The sequence below is a fragment of the Sesamum indicum genome, linkage group LG7 (genome assembly GCF_026168435.1).
Source record: "Sesamum indicum cultivar Baizhima isolate 11 linkage group LG7, ASM2616843v1, whole genome shotgun sequence".
Taxonomy (NCBI): Eukaryota; Viridiplantae; Streptophyta; class Magnoliopsida; order Lamiales; family Pedaliaceae; genus Sesamum; species Sesamum indicum.
Genome location: NC_142663.1, coordinates 11,014,087 through 11,033,065, shown reverse-complemented (window position 1 = coordinate 11,033,065; position 18,979 = coordinate 11,014,087). Strand labels below are relative to the sequence as shown.

The 18,979-nt window shown below is 33.8% G+C and overlaps 3 protein-coding genes and 1 non-coding gene across 4 annotated transcripts; 2 read left to right on the top strand and 2 right to left on the bottom strand.

Annotated features, from left to right (window-relative positions):
* Positions 1–5,834: 5,834 nt before the first annotated feature.
* LOC105179689 (cytochrome P450 77A2) lies at positions 5,835–7,653 on the bottom strand. Its single transcript, XM_011103338.3, has one exon. The coding sequence runs from the start codon at positions 7,612–7,614 to the stop codon at positions 6,019–6,021; it is 1,596 nt and encodes a 531-aa protein (XP_011101640.1). The 5' UTR covers positions 7,615–7,653; the 3' UTR covers positions 5,835–6,018.
* Positions 7,654–12,577: 4,924 nt separating this feature from the next.
* Positions 12,578–12,651, top strand: TRNAR-UCG (transfer RNA arginine (anticodon UCG)). The gene has a single exon. It is a non-coding gene; the product is annotated as a tRNA-Arg (tRNA).
* Positions 12,652–12,772: 121 nt separating this feature from the next.
* On the top strand, positions 12,773–13,448 carry LOC105179690 (uncharacterized). The gene has a single exon (XM_011103339.3). The coding sequence runs from the start codon at positions 12,889–12,891 to the stop codon at positions 13,339–13,341; it is 453 nt and encodes a 150-aa protein (XP_011101641.1). The 5' UTR covers positions 12,773–12,888; the 3' UTR covers positions 13,342–13,448.
* A 746-nt stretch (positions 13,449–14,194) lies between these two features.
* On the bottom strand, positions 14,195–17,513 carry LOC105179691 (RNA-binding (RRM/RBD/RNP motifs) family protein). Its single transcript, XM_011103340.3, has 8 exons — positions 17,279–17,513; positions 16,996–17,110; positions 16,842–16,897; positions 15,414–15,461; positions 15,198–15,295; positions 14,923–14,992; positions 14,726–14,836; positions 14,195–14,505 (listed from the first exon to the last, which is right to left on the bottom strand). Exons 1-8 carry the CDS (start codon positions 17,372–17,374, stop codon positions 14,455–14,457), a joined length of 645 nt encoding a protein of 214 aa, XP_011101642.1. The 5' UTR covers positions 17,375–17,513; the 3' UTR covers positions 14,195–14,454.
* Positions 17,514–18,979: the final 1,466 nt, after the last annotated feature.

The window sequence follows — 18,979 nt, the reverse complement described above, 5'->3', positions numbered from 1 at the left end:
TTTCACAGACACAATGAGATCGCGCCTTGTGCAGGTCGCGTAGTTGATGGTCTTTCACAGACACAATGAGATCGCGCCTTCTGCAGGTCGCGTAGTTGATGGTTGCGTGATATTGCGTCGTAGAGTAGGATACTACTGGAGCTATTTATTTCATGTGAACATTCATACGTGCTAATTCAACCAAATATTGCAATTGCGTACATGTTTTGTGATGTAAATATGAACATTTCAAAAAGATAATAATCATCCGTCATGCAAATAAAGATACAAACATACCCACTGTAGTGGATTGCTACCTTCACCTATTTCGACTTCGTTCTCGATCTCCTTCCCATTCTCTATCCTTGATTGTATTCATCTCCTCCTCGTTGATATATTTGTGGGCCAAAAGCGTCAATTGTTCTACATTTCCGGGGGGATCTCTAGCTAATGCTGATGCAAGCGGTCCCTTCTTTAAACCGTGTATTAATATACTCGTCATCATATCAATCTGCAGATCCTGCACCTCCAATGTCTCGTTATTGAATCTCCCCATAAAATCTTTAAGAGATTCCTCTCTTTCCTGCCGGATTGCGAATAAGTGGATCGCTGATCTCTTCGACTTTTGCTTGCTAGCGAAGTGGTATGCGAACCTGTGTAACAATTGCTCATATGATCCAATGGTCCCGTTAGGCAAGCCGGTGAACCATTCTTGTGCCTTCCCTGTCAAAGTAGTCACAAACAGCCTTGCGTTAATAGAATCTGTTTGCCTATATAAATTCATTACCATTCCGAATGTTGCGATGTGCTCGCGCGGGTCCTTCGTCCCATCGTATCTAGGTAGATCGGGTAGTCGAAAATTTGGACCAACAACTTCGAATAGCATTTCATTGGTGAAGGGCGAGTTCGTATTTTGCCTAGCCAGGTCGCCTTGCTTCTTCAGGTCGCTTCGCTTCTTCAGGTCGTCTAACTGTTGCTTCAGTTTCTCTATCTGCCTTCTTACGCCTCCCACTTCAACTCTGGAGGTCGCTGGTTGTCCTGCCTTACTGCTGCTAAATGTGGTAGCTGATCTCTCTCACCCCCGACTGGTTCTTGGCATTATTTCCTTACTCTTCCTCATGCGAACCGTTCCTTCTACTTGACCAGCCAAGATCATTTTTCTCCGTTCTTCCGTCCGTCCTTTCCCCGATGGTTCCCTGACAAGTGGGCAGTGCTCCTCTATGGCCTTCTTACTCGCTATCCCGATCATCCGCTGCTTCTCTTCATCGGTTAGATGCCACCTTCCCTCTTGTTCACGCATTGATGATTCTGACATGGCGAATTCTTCCTCAAACCAAATCTAAAGGAGCTTTCCTCAGATTCCCACAGACGGCGCCAACTGATCCGGGTCGAAATCTACGCGACCTCCTTGGTTCGATCTCCCAAGCGGTTCGAGGTCGCTCCTCTCCCAGACTAGTGATTGGGCCCTGAGAAAAGAAGCAGATCGTTAGGCTTGCTGGGGTAGCCCCCAGCTAAGGCCCTCCGATGCTTAAGTCAGTGTTCGGTTGAGGTCGAAATATGGGGTCGCTGGGAAAAATAGCGAGCTGAAGGTAAAATGCGGTCGAGACGACGTACCTTTAATACACTGACTGGGAGGTATATATAGAGAACCAGGGGGTCTATCGACCCGCTACGCGCGTGCCACGTGCTCCAGGTCGTCGGGTCGGGTCGCGACCCGACCCGGTAAAAGTGGCGCGGGTCATGCTGGCAAACTTGCGATTTTAGGCCCCATCAAGGGCAAAGTTGTCTTTTTACGAGAAAATAGGGTTTTACCCCCATCAGGATCTTTTCAAAATAAACTTGTGAAGCTTTAACAAAATTAAAACAAATAATATCACCCACAACGAAACACCAATCAATCGCAATCCGTATCACTAATCAAGAAAGTTGTCATTGGCTTTGTCAAAGCCAGTTGTGGGCATATATATGTAATAATGGGTTTAATGGTTACGATCTACCAACCATCCACATATACATATTTAATGTGAACATTTAATGTGTTCAATTGTAGATACATAAACTTTGCTTTTTCTTTTCTTCCTCTTTTGACTTTTGCGATCGATTCTTATAATTCGTGTGATAGGCATGCTGGAAGTGTAGGCTGAACGAGATTCTTGCCAATGTATAAATAAATAAATATATATATATATATATATATATAAATTCAATTCATTTTTGGAAGTTTAGATTTATTTTATTTAAAATTAAATCTACTAGACCATAATAAAAAATATTTCTTGCGATTTGTTTAGATCGGAACAAACTGAGATAAAAATTCTGTAAGTTTGCGTATTAATTAATAAATATTAAATAATGTATTCAATTATGTCACCTGTAATATATATATATATATAGACTAAAGAAAATTGCCGAATATATTTAATTTTTTTGGATTATAAAATATAAGATTATTATTCTGCATATGAATATTTAGCATATATGCTTGAATTTTCTCATAAGTCTATATATAATCTACATGATCTATAGATAAAGTCAATTAATTTTCTTATCTATCTATATATAAAGTCAATTAATATTTTACCTATGTAATGTCACATAAAAGCATAAATATTGAATTATTGAAAACAAAAATTATTTAATTAGTGAAAGTTATTTTATAGTTGCATTAACGAAAATTATGAGTTATTAATTGGCTGATTGTCAATTATATTTCTCAACAGGGGCATAAAATATTGTCAATTATGAGTATATTATGGGATTTTTTAAAAAATTATGAAGAATTAATTTACGAACAGAACTATTTTGTTCAATTGTGAATTCGTTGAAATCTTAATTATAAATGCTTTTGAGGGGTATGGAATGTCAATTTTTATTTTTGCAACAGTTAAGGAAAGCATTTTATCATTATTATATATAATAGTTTATCCTCTTAATTTTCATTTTGAAAATTGTACATCTAAAATTCATATTAGAGTTTTCAAATAACTTGAATAAATTTAACACTAACAAAATTTACACTTTACATATTTAATATTTTAGAATTTTTATATTTTATTAGCTATATTATCTTATATTATTCCCATATCATAGAAAAATATAAATTAACTGTCTATGATTAGTTAATAAATGAATATTTTTTTGGCAATCATGCAGGTTTATTTTTCGAGATTAAATATATTTTTGGTCTTGTAACTTTGGTATTTTATTTTATCCTTATTTTTTCTAGGATTATAAAATAGTCTTGTAACTTTTTGATATTTCGAGATTTTGGTCATTTCAGTGTTGGATGTTGCAAAATTGCCAGAATAAATCATGTGCTCTTTGCAATTTTGGCAATTTTATTCTTTATCTTTTTAAAAATTATAAAATAGTCCTCTATTTTTTTTTATATTTCATAATTTTGGTCCTTTTCGTGTATAAAAACACCAAATTGTCAAAATTACAAGAGCAAAATTATATTTAAGCTTTATTTTTTGTGTATAAATATGAAAATTAATATATTACTTTGTGGAAACATTATTGAATTAATGGAAAATTATATTTTTTTTATCCTATATATTAAGGCCTTTTTCAATTTAATCACAGTTGTTATGACTTTCTCATATTTATCACATGAGTTAGAAACTTCTTATTTTTATCATCAAATTGTTTTCCAGTCCAATAATTAATAGAGCACTACATACGAAAAAAATATTTTATAGTAACGGCTTTCGTAATAGACATCCCTACCAAGGCTTTTTTGGGCGTTACAAAATATTTGTAACGACTTGCTTGGAAACTATTACAATTTGTTACTATCTTTTTATCGGCCATGCATGACCGTTACAATTGTAGTCTAATGGAAAAAAAAGAATTTGGACCTACTTTTGGAACGACTCAATTAATTTCGATTTAATTGTTATTAGAACGATCTTTGTAACATATATAGGTATGGTGTGCTTGAACTTTGGCTTAGTGTTTGGATTACACTTTGTAGCGGTCTTGCATTATATTGTAATGGTTTTTGTATCACGTTTTGTATTTCTTTTTTCAACTGTTTTTGTAACGGTCTTTGTAACACCTTATCCATATGTTGGTTTTGATTTTGTATCTGCCTTTGTTACTGTTTTTTACACTGTTTTAGTAACGGCTTTTGGTCAGTATGTATCAAAAACCATCCTTTGCGCCGAATCCATCTGTTGTTCATCACCCAGTGTGAATAATTACGCACTAGTGTGGCAATCACAACATCAAAGTACTCCTGCACTCTCTCCTTGTTATGAAAAGTCCAATTATAATATTCTCGTATAAATCCTCGCATACACAAGTGATAACTAACATCGTCGGGTGTTTTGAACTTTGTGTTTTTGCACTTCCGGCAAGAGCATCTAATTTTGTCTCCATCCATATGTCCACGCTGACACTTTGCCCATTCTATGAAAGTCTTAACACAATCCTCAAACTCCAATGTAAGATCTGCCCTCCCGGGGAAGTTCTTATGATACATCAATCTCCTCAGTTTCGTGACATGATGATATATATATCATTGTATATTCACACGTATATATATATATATAATTATATAATTCAACGACCTATAAATTTATAATTTTACATTGCACTATTTAGTAATACGTAACATATAAGATCAAAAAATCATAAAACTAAAATAAGTAAACTATAATTAATTTTATTAACACAAAAAGATTAAATTAGTCATTATTATCTGGTCAACCAACTTAACAGATGATCAGCAGTTGACAATCCAAAAATTAAGTAATAATCTACTTGATCAAATTTAGAATATTGAGAGTGTGTTTAGTTAATAAGAATTTTTACAACAAATGAAATAAAATGAAAACAACTTGCAACACAATTGTATATAATCTATTTTGTTACGACCTTTCTAACGGCTTTTGAAAGGATTAATACAGCCTTTAAAAACTAGCCGTTAAAAAATGTAGTTGTTTTTCATGTTTGCCTTTGGAACGGCTTTTGTAATACTATCTATAAAAAAAAAAAAAAAAAAAAAAAAGCCATCCCTATTGATGCGGTTTTTGTAACATCTTCTTATTGTATAATTTCTCGCGATTTTTTCCATGGTAATTGTAACGGCTTCTTTTTTTTTTTCAAGACCATTACAATATTACACATCTTTACAAAAATCATAAGAAAATAGTATCGGCGAAGTATATGGAATGTGTTTTGTAACAGCTGGCATAATGCGAAAAGTTGGCCATCCCTAATTTCAGAAACCATTACAAAAACCTTTACAAAGTATAACGGCTGTAATTTATAATGGATTTACAGATACAAAGAAATGCTATTGCAAAAAAAAGTAAATCTTTTCAACCCTTTCATGACGTTATCATATCCAATTCATTATAAATACATAACAAAAACCGTGAGTTTTAAAACAGCCACAAATCCCCAATTTTTTATAGTGGAGAAGTCACAAAACCGATAGTTGAAACGCATAATGGGGTTTGCTTTTTTCTTCTCTTTTTTGACAATGAAATAACGAAATTGCATAATTGGTATCAAAAGTCGAGAATCAATTAATTAATATGATGTTGTCTTAATAAGTAAAAGTTTTAGGAGAAGGGTAATTTAGTCACTTGTCCTAAAACAAAATTTCACAATAATATCTACAAAGGGCCAAAACCAAAAAAAGAAAAGTTTAAACAAAAAGAAATATAAAAGTTACAATTGATTCGAAACGTCAGGAATGAATACAAATTTTATTCTTGATATTTAAGAAAAAATACGTAATCTTAGATCGACTAAATTGAGCTAAAATTATAAAACGAAATCTATCAATATATAGATAAATTAGTTAATAAACAAAGAGAGAAATTAAAACACACACAAAAAAAGAAAAGAAAAGAAAAGCCCCCTTAAATATGAAATCAAAAATTACAAATATCAAAACCCTTAAAGAGAAACCAACCAAACATCTTTGAACAAAATACAAATCAAGAAAATGTTTAGGGCAACCTGTAATTATAAACTTGAACCACAATATATCTTATAAGCAGCAACCCATATGTTTAATTACCACTATGCCCTTGCCTTGATCTTGGCTCTCAGGCTATTCTTCATCACTACAGTGAACTCAAGCTTCTCACTAAGGTCCACTTTCCCCTTATCCGGGTAACCCGCCCACTCAAATTCCTGCACCATTCGGGCCAACATCAAGTTCACATGCACCGTCGCCATGCTCAACCCGGGGCAGATCCTCCGCCCCACCCCGAACGGCATCATCTTCACTCCCTTCACACCCGTTATGTCCGCGTCCTCCCGATCCGCAAAGAACCGATCCGGGTCAAACTTCTCCGGGTTGGTCCATATATTCGGGTCGTCTGAAATACCCGGCAAGAAAAACTCGACGTTTGTGCCTGTCGGGATGTCGTAACCCGCCAACTTCGCGGGCTCAGTGACGGCATGCGTCAGTGAGAAGTAGGTTGGTGGGTGCTTGCGTAGGAGCTCCTTTACGACGGCGTTCAAGTACGGCATCTTCTCTACGTCCTTCTCGTCGACTCGTTTCTCGCCGACTGTCGATCGGATCTCATCGTAGAGTCGGGTCTGGATTTCCGGGTTCTCGATCATCCTCGCAACCGCCCACTCGATGGCGGTGGCGGTGGTGTCGGTGCCGCCATTGAGGAATTCCGAGCAGAGGGTTACGATCTCCGGGTTGGACGGAGCTGATTTTCTCCCTTCAATTTTGAGGTCGAAGAGGGTGTCCAGGTACGAGAATGACGCAGCAGTTTTGTCAGAACCAGGGTTCTGTATGGCGTTCCGCCGCTTTTCGATCAAAGGGACGAGGGTTTCGATTTGCTCTTTTCTCACTTCTTGAACCCTTTTTCTCTGTTTGGAGAAAAATGGGCTCAAGAGTGGGAGATAATCATCCAATCTCGGATCAAGAACGATGAGCACAGTTTTCATCATCTGGTCCACTTTTTCAATCATCTCCTCGTCCATTTCCACGCCGAAACACATGGCTAAGAGTATGCAAAACACTGCGAACCTGGCGTTCTTGAGCACCCAAACGAGGCCGTCGTTGGCCGCCGCCTCCGCCTTAAGCCTGTCAATAAGTTTATCCATCGCCACCTCCCGCGCCCGGCGGAACTCCCTGACCCTGGCGGTGCTGAGCATGTTCTGCACCATGTTCCGCCGCAAGGACCGCCACACGGGGCCGTAGACGGCGGCATTGACGGTGAACTTGTTGCAGCTGAAGATGGTCCGCGTCGGGTTCTCCCTCGGCCGGCTGGCGAAAATCGGGCCCTTCTCGATCAAAGCCTCGTAGGCCAACTCAGCACTGCTGATGATAATCATGGTTCTCGTGCCCATCTTCAGCGTCAAAATGGGACCGTACTTGGGAAGCAGCTCGCGAACATATTGGAAGAATGGCTTCCCGGAGCGCGCGACCTGGAACAGGTTGCCGACCACCGGCGGCCCGGGAGGCCCCGGCGGCAGATTGAGCTTCTTGGCTGTAGATTTGCGGGAGAAGACGAAGATCAAGGCTGAAATGAGGAACGCAAATGCAGTAAAAATGAGGTGATAGTAAGGGGAAAGCGGAGAAGAAGAGAGAGAATCCATGGGAGAGACAGAGAGAAAGGTGTTTGATGTGGGAATGGAGAAAGGAGATGAAGCCATGGAGTGTATATTAACAGATAAGAGCTTGATTTTACAGGTGGGATCAATTAAGGCTATTGAAATTTCTCACCAGAAAAGGGAAAAACTGTGGGTGTTTAATGCTCTGCTTACAATTAACAAACCCTTCCAAATTTCAATCATTTTTTTCAACTATTTTTGTAATCAAATTAGCCTAATATTTTCTGATAAATTGTGTAAATATAGAATATACAAAATGGAGTAGTTGTTAACTTGTTACATACATATATACAAAAAAAATAATTTTTTTTTGTTTTTATTTCATAATATTTCTTCCGTATCTATTTACAAATCTAATATTTTGTAGATACGGTATGTCCTGCCATCGATCGTATTTACGAGAAAATGTATTAAATGTTCGTATTATAGGTGATTAGGGTTCAAAAATAATAAAATTTATTCCGAATTCTCTATTATGATTTTCTATTAATAATTTTACAATATAAGCATGCTATGTATTGAAAATATTTTGTAATTTGAATATATAAATAAAGTTTATTTTATACATGCAATAATATATATGTATATATACATACAAGTAATAAAAGATAAAATAAAATACAAAATTAGAGCACAATATCCAAATTAATTGATATATAATTAATATCTTACTTTAAAAAGAAATATTTAATATACGTGATATATAATATTATATATACGAAATATAAATATAAGATTATAATTATACACAAGACTAAAATATGTAGAATATTTAAATTAGAAGGAAAAGTAAAAGTAGAGAAGTATAAATGAAGGAGAAGGAGGCGAATTTTAGTTCGGACACGACTCTATCATATTTAAATTAATTATATGACAAGTATAATATATTTATTGTGTGATAAGTATAACTTAAAAAAATAATTAATCACATCATACTTGCTCTATAATTAATTTAATTAGTCAAATTTATTCCAACAAAAATTTCCGAGAGGGAGTTGGGAGGTGGAAAACGGTGGGTGACAAGAGTGCTATTAATCACAGCTTCAACCACTTTCTCCGCTCATTAAATTTGCAGACCAAAAGTTAGATGTTGCTGCGCTGCCCTTCTCCATGTCTTACACACACACACACACATATATATATATAGCTTTGCTGATTCAACTTTCTTGGGAGAAAAGATACAATTTTAGTCCAATAATTTTAAGAATGATTTTTTGATTTTATGTGAATTATTTTTTATAATTTAGTCATATAATTTTAAAATTTTAATATTTTTTGTCGTTTTTGGCATGAAAATTACATTGGCGTGTACATGGCCTAATTAAATTCTAATTTTAGTACTATAAATTAATCTGTGCAGGATCAAAAATCTCAACCCAACATTGAACGCAAGATTTAGGTCATTTACAAGTCACATGTAATTTTTCAGTCAACTATTAAAATTACCAAAATTTTAAAGATACGGGACTAAATTATAAAAATCAATTCATGCATGGACGAAAAATGTCAACTCCCTAATTTACAGAACTAAAATTATGTTTTTTTTTTCACCTTTCTTTTATGCTCTGTAAGTATTTTATTTTTATATAGAAAAAGCAATGGCATATCATATCGATATCAATAAATAAATTCTTAGTGTAATAAATTCACATTAAGTAAGACAAATATCGACATTCTTCTTGTGGGACTCAAATTATGACTTCAAACTTATTTATAGGACTTTATCTATCGCTGGGCTAAGACATGTCTTGTAACTTTTCATTGAAGGAGAATCTAAATTTGCTTGATCCATTGGGAAGCATATTTTGCATTTATATATGACGTAAATAGAATGCAGGCTAAAAATAGTTACATCTATCATTTTAGAATTTAGATATTTAATTTGGAAAAACTATTTAAATTTCTAAGTATTAGAGTCATATGTATCATTTTAATCATTTGATGAATGATACCTTAATTAACCTGCAGCCTGATTAAATAACTAAATACGAGATAGAAAAATTCAACCAATTTAATTAAGTACTTACAAATCATTTTCGTTATTTATATTTTTTGAAAATATATCGATATTTCTAATCAATCGATATATAATTACTACAATTTTCAGTCCGTAATACATACATTAAAAAAAAATTCAAACACTTTATTAGAGCTTATAAGCTCTCAAACATCTTATAAGATGTTTTGAGAAGCTTATAAGCTTAGCCAAACACCCTCTTACTCTTATGCTTTATGGAACTTTTAAAATTGTAGTGAAATTCACTATAAAAAAAATGGCTCAATATAAAGCAATGAAAGTAATGTCGAGCTAATTAGCAAGTAAAATTCTCATTGCTAAAATTTATATTATTTAATATAAAATATTTACTTGCTAATGGATTTAGCAATAAAAATTTATTTAATAGCGAATTTTGCAACAAATTGTTTATGATATATTAAATAATATAGATTAGTAATGAAACTTATTTTATTTTCTAATTAGCTCGATTCTGATTTTAATATAAACAAACTTCATAGCTATTGAGCATTTCTTGTAGTGATTGAAAAAACTCAACACAATTAGTCCTATAAATTTGATAAAGCAGAGGGACTCTTTAGGATGACTAAACATGTCAAGTTTTCTTAATTTTGGTACTATTTTTTATCTCATTGATTATAGGATTCTCACTTTTTGTCATATAACTTCTAAAAAGTAACATTTTTATCCTATGATACACTTTCGATATTTATTTTAATGGAATATGACACGTAGCCTTTAGAGCTTTTATACTTTTGGTGCCATATGTTACAGGATTCTCACTTTTTGTCCCAAAATTTTAAGAAAAAAAAAAATAGCATTTTTTATCTCATGCACTTAACAGCCAAGTGGTCTTTCCGTTAAACATTTAAAGTAAAGGTGTCACGGGACCAATACTGCTATTTTTTTAAAATTACAGGACCAAAAGTGATAATTTCGTAACCAATAGGATAAAAAGTGAAAAAGCCTTAAATTACAAACGGAAAATAGTATCTTCTCTTTGTTTAATTATAATTATTATATCATATTATTTGAAAAAATTATGAATTCTCTAGCAAATGTAAGAGTTCATTTATGGGCATTTATCATTATTCATAAACACAGAATTGCTACCAAATTAACCAAATAAGCGGCACAAAATTTCACAAATGTCTCAATACCAATACTATAGTTGAAATTTGGGCACTTTGAGATGGTACGTACCATCCTAATACCACTAAACAAAAAAAGTATAAAAAATTTAATCATTGAAATTGATTCAATAACTACTTTTACAACATAGTCACGGCTTCGGAAGACACACGATATACTACACGACTTCTGGAAGAGTTTGACTAACTTCTAGAACTTGCGTAATAAATCTAGAACATATTATGACATAAACAGATAAAATTATACTTTTAGTCCCATAAAATATATATAATTCAGCATTTTTAGTCTTCTACTTTATAGAATTCTTAAAATGATCCCAAAAACCGAAGAAAGAAAACTCACTTTAAGTCCTTTGTTTTGCAGAATTTTTTAAAATAACTCCAAAATTTAAAACATTCGACAAATTTAATTGTCTTCTTGATGGGATATATATGACTAAACGTACGTGTAATGAAGAGATAACAACTATACGTACATACATATATACATATGTGTAGGTATAAGAATTTAATGAGATGAAGACAAGAGAAGAGTGAAGTTGGTTGCATGCATGTGATATATATAAGCTTGACATGTGGCTCATTACAACCCCCTACTCCCACATTAATCTTCTACCCCATTCACCTTGTCAACCACATTATATATATATATATATATATATATGTTGATGTGAAGTACATATAAATTTTCAAAAAGTACGAAATTCACACAAACATATATGTGTGTGTGTGTGTGTGTTACAAGGCATGCAGAAACTAAACCTGAATATATGTATATGCAGATGAGAACTGTAATTACTTCAACAGTACAATAACAGACTTCATATAATGTTTGGATTCAGAGACAGAAAGAAGGCAGACTTTTCTCTCTGTCAATTGTTGTCTTCATCATCTCTGCTTCCATTTATTACACTACTAATTAAATAATAATGGATGAGTACTCTATCAGCTACCTGCCTACCAAACTATTTCAGTTATTTTTTTTATGGTGTTTGCATAGCATTGATTTATGATGTATGGATACATACATGATATGATACGGGCGCTGTGACATGAAAATTTTAAAAAAAATTAGGATACGATACACCTATATATAATATATTTACCTCAAATAGAACCAAATTGATGATCCAATCACTGCAAGAAATTATTATTATGGCCAAAAATGAAAACTCAAGGTGAACAATAATGATTTACAGCTCCACAACAGCTAATATCGGCCAATGTTTCAGTAGTTAAGGCCAAACATTAGTCATAGCTAAAAGTCTAGGTAAAAGTTTTTGTTACGATTAACGTCGGGTTCAAATTCATTTTTGGTCCTATAATTATATGTACCTTTTTTATATTTTAATTATTTATTCTGTAAGGTTGCAAAATGGGCAAATTAATATTTTTTTTAATTTATAGATAAAGGATAAAATTTGGTCGAAAATTTTAACATCAATCGCAAAGTAGCACGTGTGAAAATTAATTAGTCACGGCTAAAAATATTGGTAAAAAGTTTATTAATAAGATGCCAAATACACCAAAAATAGTCAATAAGGTGAGAATGTCCAATTTTTTACTAGCACATGCAATGCACGTGCCATTTTCAAGTCAATGTTAATATTTTCGGCATATGTCCTTGAATCGAGAAGTTAATTAAAAAAATAAGAGTACATGATTATTTTGCAACTTAACAAAATCAAGAACTAAAATACAGAAGGGGTATCATTACATGATTGAAAATGCATATAATTTTTAAAATTATGATAAGTACTTTGATCATAGTTGAAACTACGAAAAATTGATTGATTTCTTGTATATAATTATTAAATCATAGTCATTACAACATCGGGACCGCATAGCGCAGTGGATTAGCGCGTTTGACTTCGGATCAAAAGGTCGTGGGTTCGACTCCCACTGTGGTCGATGAATACCCTTTTTCATATTTAGTTTTCACTTTCTTCCTTTTCTTTTAAAAATTAAAAATAATAATAATATTAATTGAAGGAACCTGCATAGCTGATATTGGACCTTACGCATTACAGAGTGTACATTTGTTCATCGTTGCTCCAACCCTTATTTTCTCTATACATATACACATGCAATATTCTTCCCCAAATTAATTCTCAGTCTTTAATTAGAAGCCCCTGAAATTTGAATCCCATGTTAGGGTTGAGACCCCCCCCACTCTCACCTCTTGATTTCCCCTTAAAATCCAAACCTTTCCCTCCAAATCCAATTCCTCCCCTACAAAACCCTAATTTCTTCTCAATTTCGACGACCCTGCGAAAATCTCCATCACCAAACCGGAAACAGTTCCGAATTCATGCGCAAAATGGTAACAACGAGAACAAAGATGGCGGGCCGCCGACGGGGAACGGAGAGGAGGAGAAGGTGAAGAATGGACGGGCGAGATTGAATCTGAGGTGGGTGGATCTGGTGCTGGACCCGGACCCGGATAACTTGGTGGCCGTGGGATTGACGGGGCTCCTGACTTGGGCCAGCGTTCAGGTGTTGTGGCAGCTGTTTGTGATATCGGCGGCCATTCTGATTGCTGCTCTCAAATACACCATTGTTGCTGTTCTTCTCATCTTTATTCTTATTACTCTTCTTTGATTTTCATTTTTTCTTTTTCATATAAATTTTTGGGAGAATGAAGTTTGGCTTCAGTGTGTATATATGATTTGGGCAATGATGGAAGAATTATTGAATTTTTATGTCAATTTTCTCTGAGTATGAACATTTTTAATCAAAGGAATCCCATTTTTGTGAGTATAATATTTTGCTTATTACCAATCAATAGTAGCCTCTAAAGTTGAGTAATGTTGGATTTTGGTAATAAATTAATATATATATATATATATATATATACATTGGAAAAATGAACAAAAAGTATTGAGGAAAAGAAAATGCAGTAATATTAAAAATTGTTTGTTTTTTCAGGCGATGTTGCTGAAGAAATTTTTACACTTTTGTCACATTCATTGCATGTGCAAATTTACCAAATCACATTTTATGCGTGTGTAAAATAAGACAGTAATATTCGAGTCTCATATAACACTAATCAGACATAAATTTACTTCTTTTCATGTTGGTATTATGATTTTCTTCGAAAGTGAGTATGAAAGTTACCATCATGAGTTGGGACGCAATGTACTTGCAGTCATCATAGTGAAATTCAGAAGAAACAAACAGGGCCATAGTTCTGTAACTTGGAAGGAACACTGGCTTAAGATTTCTAAGCGGAAAATCAAAATTGAAGCAGCCTACTTGTTACTCAGACTTAATTTTTGAACACAACTAGCATTGAATTCAATCAAGAGGACAATTCCATGTTTCAACATTTCAGTTTACAGGATTTTAACAAAGTTTGATCAGCAACAAGAATCAAACCAAGATTCCTGAGACTACTCTTATAGTTCTTTCATAACAAAGCCCCGAAAAGTTAAAAAGCCAGAACTATCAATGCTACCAAAAATCAAATTATCAAACATATTAACTTGAAATAGTATATATTCTTCACGTTGCGTCCAAACATTCAAAGGAAGTTGGCTGCCCTTGGCACGTCAACAGAACAACGGGAATAATTACAGAATTTTATCACAAGTGATTAATGTAACTGTGATGAGCAACCGTCTAGACTGAGTTAAATAGAAGGTATGGATGATCAAAATTTGAGTGCATGGTTTGTAGAAACGGTGTGCTTCCTTCTGGTATGCCTGGAAAGACCTATTCCTCGTCAAACTTAATCTTCTTTGGAGTGGGTTGGATACATCCGACCTGCAGAAGGTACAAAAAATTGTCAATAAATCTGACCGGAGTTTGTTAAGGATGCGACATTCTTGAACAAACTAAAAGATCAGTTCGGTTGGACTGTTGCAAAAATTAATATTTTTGTTTTTCTGGTTTTAATAAATGGGGCCAATACAAGTGAAGTATTATGCAAATATGAAGGACACAATATTGGAGAAGAAAACAGAAGAAGATATATCATCATTACTATTTCTGGGCACTCATAATGAATGCCAGCAGCCTCGATCCGCTTTCGTCTCTTTTGGTCCCTTCGCATTATTCCTGCAACTAACTTCTGCTGCTGTTCCAGAGTTCGTTCCTGGATATTACAGTTCAATCAATAGGACTAAAATTAAGTGGAAGTGGCATAAAGTAAAAGGACGAAATTTAAACCATCATCTGCACCTTATCATGATGCTTTCTTTCAATTTGAACCCAATCCAAGGGTTGGTACCATCGGTTTACACCTTTCCATCTGCAAAGATGTAGGTACAAAATCCTTAGAATTCTAAAGAATCCATAAAAGACATGCTTCAGGTTCCGTGTGGCCAAAGTATACATTTTCTACCAAAGCAGATTGCTAAATATATACATTATGAATTACTTAAACAAGAAAAGAAAGAATCTTCATGAATGCTTGAGAATGAGGACCAAGCATACTTGCAGTGATAATTACTCACAATTTTGGATGAACTTGTGCAGGAGGAACAACGCGAACTTGCAACAGATGCTCATACATTAGATAATTATGCATGCATTCTTCAACAACTCTTGCGACCTGCAGTAGTAAGAAAAGGAGCAGCGAACAAGGATTAGGAAAGGTCAAACAGGTCCAAACCATGTGAAGAAATAGAAAGACTTTATAGCTATTAATATCTTTTCTAGAAATGTACAACCTCAGGAGACTCAAATTCAATGAACCCAAAATGCTTCGACTTTCCTGTCTGCCAGAAGTGAAAAGGAGGAAAAAGAAATTAATAGAGTAAGTGAAAGGATAATGACATGCCTTGTCCCAATGACACATACAACGACACCAAAGAAGCTCCACATGCATATGAAAACAAAATTCTAGAATTTTACACTTTGCACTTGAAACGTTAAAAGATTGATGCCAGAAACACACTTATTTAATCATTTGATATTAATTTGTTTAACAAAAGCATTAAAAAGTTGATAACATTGCAGCCTCGTGCATTTTCAAATTCCAATAACAGTAATACCAAAAATCTATAGCAGAAGGTCAGATAAATTCTTTTTCAACTATAGATGAAAACTTCAATTTGCATCTCATGAATTTTGTACTTAACAAAATCGGTTGCAGTCACAGATTCTTCCTGCTTGCATGATTTACAAGTGAATTTTTGAGGCAACAGATTCAATAGCCAATTCAGTTAATCCGAACAATCAAAGATGAAAAGCAATTATGCTGCAAAGCAAAGTACAACAGTGCATAAAGCCCCCAAAAGAGCGAGGGATTTGCACTACTTCACCCTTCAGAGGCACAACAGGAACAATTTTATTTCAATCGACCTCCTAGAAAGCTCTAACCAAACATTCAACTCATCTTCCTGGAATTAATTCTAAACACATGTTCTCTAACTGAAACAAAAACCGTGGAGAGAGAAACATATCTTCTAGCAGAGAGTGGGAAGGATCAGATACCGTTAACAGAAGCTAGTGTATAAGTTGCTTGAACATGATGATATCAGTGCCAGAAATTATTTAAAAAAAGGCAAAAAGCAGGGACAAGTACAACAGTAAATACAATGGGACCATATGATGGCTAATTTTTCTAGACAACAGGATGCAGCTCAATCTACCATCTACACACCCCAAGTTCAGTTTCTCTTATTCCATTCACCTGTTCAATGTATATTAACCTAACATGGTAATGAATACCAGATAAAAAGGGTAGAATCTTATGTCGAGCGATACCAGATAAAGCAGACAATCTAATTGGCATCAAAAGCTCTCCATCAAAAAGATTAGGATCCCTTCTTCTAATGCAATCCACTCTATTCCAAATAATTATCACTCTCCTCTAATCCATGCAACATATTATAATATAGTAACACACTAACATCTTGATAAAACAAAATCCGTCTCACTTAGTGAAAGAATAATCCAGAGTCCAATCTTTCCAACATCACAGCTTGGTAAATGCAACGAATGCTATATACCGCTTGATGATGCAAGGAACCATCATGCAGTCTCAGCGGAAAACAACCATTCAAATCAACCATCAGTTTTGACGGAACTAGATAGTTGGTGGAAATCCATATAATAAAATACAAAACAAACTGCCAATGAAACAAGGAACCAACCTTCCTATTCCTTGCAATTCTGAGTCTCTTAATTGTACCAAACTGTTTAAAAAAAGCTGCACGAACCAATCATTAGTACATTGAATCGTGTTCCCAACATACAATACCATACAGTGAATTACTGCAAACACGGGGAGAAAGACTTGCAACAGACCTTCCATTTCATTCTCATAAAACCCATGTGGGATTCTCCCAATATACAGAACTGTTGCTTTATTCTCTCTATCTTCAACTTTTAGAAGATCCCTGGCAGGGCCGCCCTCCAATGGCTAAATTTTTCCCACATAAATCACGAAAACCGAATTACTTCACATACCTCTTACAAAATTAATCATAAAATAAAACCCCAAAAGGCAAACAAACACATACGAGGACTTATACATATAAATAAGACTGAATTTAATTAATTAACCGAGAAAAAGGCAGAAACAACACACCAAAAAATCAGGGGTCGCATCTTTGGAAGTAGAAAATTGAGCTGAGGCCTTCTTCAAATTCTTCATCACTGCTTTCTTCTTAGCCTTTGCCCCCATTTTCCTTGTAGCAATTTGTGTTCGTAAAAATTAATAGGTATGAGCAATTAAGAATTATGAGATTACGTTACCAGGCGCAGCTCAGGGAGAGAAAGCCTCCTAAACCCTAACTATGGGAACGGGGAAACATTTTAGTATAGGTCATAATATAAAGGATATTACAGTTTTCGTCCTTCGTCTTTACAATTGCATCAATTTAAGTAGCTATATTTTATCTCTTCAAATTTAAGGAAAAAAAATTATAATTAAGGATTTATTTGATTAGGGTATAAAGTGGTTTACCTCATCCAATTTGGAGTTCTTTATTACAAATTCCAGGGTCAAGCCTCCATATATTTGATTTTCTTGAAATAAATTTGCGAATCAATTAAAAAGAAAATAATTCGTAGATGATGAAAATTCTTACTTTCCAATTTATGCAGCTACCAAATTTTAGGGGTGTACATAAATCGATTTAATCGGCCGAATCGAATCGAACAGAAAATTTCAGTTCGATCATCTATTCTTTTTCTTAAAAAATTCGGTTTTCGGTTCGATTTTTTGGTGACCGGTCGGTTAACCAAACCGAATCGAAAACCAATTTTTTAAATATTATATTAAATAAAATATTTATTATATATAAATATTATATATATTATATTATATTTATATACTAAGATTAATATTATTAATATATATTATTATTAATGTACACTCGTGACTTGTACTATTAAATTAGAATTTAATTTTGTTATTTTGGTATTTATATTTTTGGATAAAATTGAAAAAATATCACAATTATTTATATATATATTATTTTAAAAAAATAATTTTTTTTATTTTTTAAACCGAACCGAATCAAACCATTTCCGTTCGGTTTTCGGTTTTCAAAAATCCCGAACCGAAAATTCAGTTCCATTCGGTTCGGTTAACCGATTTGTACAGCCCTAGCAAATTTTTCATGAGATTATGTGTCATCATCTGTGCAATATATTAAAGGAGAACACCTTTTTATTATCTTCTTTTTTATAATATGCTTTTTTCTTTAATATTAATTTATTTTTTATTTATTTATCTAATTTTTAACTCCCCACTATCTTTAAATAGTTATTTTGTATTTTTATTTTCTTGCACATTTTTTTTTTTGCACAACTATTTACAAACCTAATATTAATTTATTAAAATTTTGGATATGTTAATTAAATAATAAAAAGTTATTAATATTTCAAATAATATTAAAAAAATTATGCACACACATAAAATATGCCGTACATTACTAGTTTATAATTTTGGTTTACGAGTATAATTGTCGGCAACTTCCAATGGCTAGTGCAACCCCAGGATACACGTAAAGCATTGACACATCAAATAACCGGTAGTAAAAAGGCTAACGGATGGTAACGATGAGGACCATTTTGTTATGCTTGATAGTTCGGGGGTGTGTTTGCAACAAGAACCATAATTCGGGATGCAAAGTGTATTAAACCCCGACTTTTAAGTGCTTGAAATGTATGATAGCCTGATACACATTCTTCTGCTCCAGGACTGACTTTCATCGAGTGCCCGACCAAGTGCTGCATCTACAGGTAACTCAAATAGTCCTTAGTGAAACCAAGGATATTGCTT

Excerpts from the sequence above, each read along its gene's own strand:
- LOC105179689 (XM_011103338.3), bottom strand. The coding sequence starts at position 7,614 with ATGGCTTCATCTCCTTTCTCCATTCCCACATCAAACACCTTTCTCTCT.
- LOC105179690 (XM_011103339.3), top strand. The coding sequence starts at position 12,889 with ATGTTAGGGTTGAGACCCCCCCCACTCTCACCTCTTGATTTCCCCTTA.
- LOC105179691 (XM_011103340.3), bottom strand. The coding sequence starts at position 17,374 with ATGGGGGCAAAGGCTAAGAAGAAAGCAGTGATGAAGAATTTGAAGAAG. Across the intron at positions 16,898-16,995 it reads TTATGAGAATGAAATGGAAG|CTTTTTTTAAACAGTTTGGT; the intron begins GTCTGTTGCAAG and ends TGGTTCGTGCAG. Across the intron at positions 14,506-14,725 it reads ATTATGAGTGCCCAGAAATA|GTCGGATGTATCCAACCCAC; the intron begins GTAATGATGATA and ends TACCTTCTGCAG.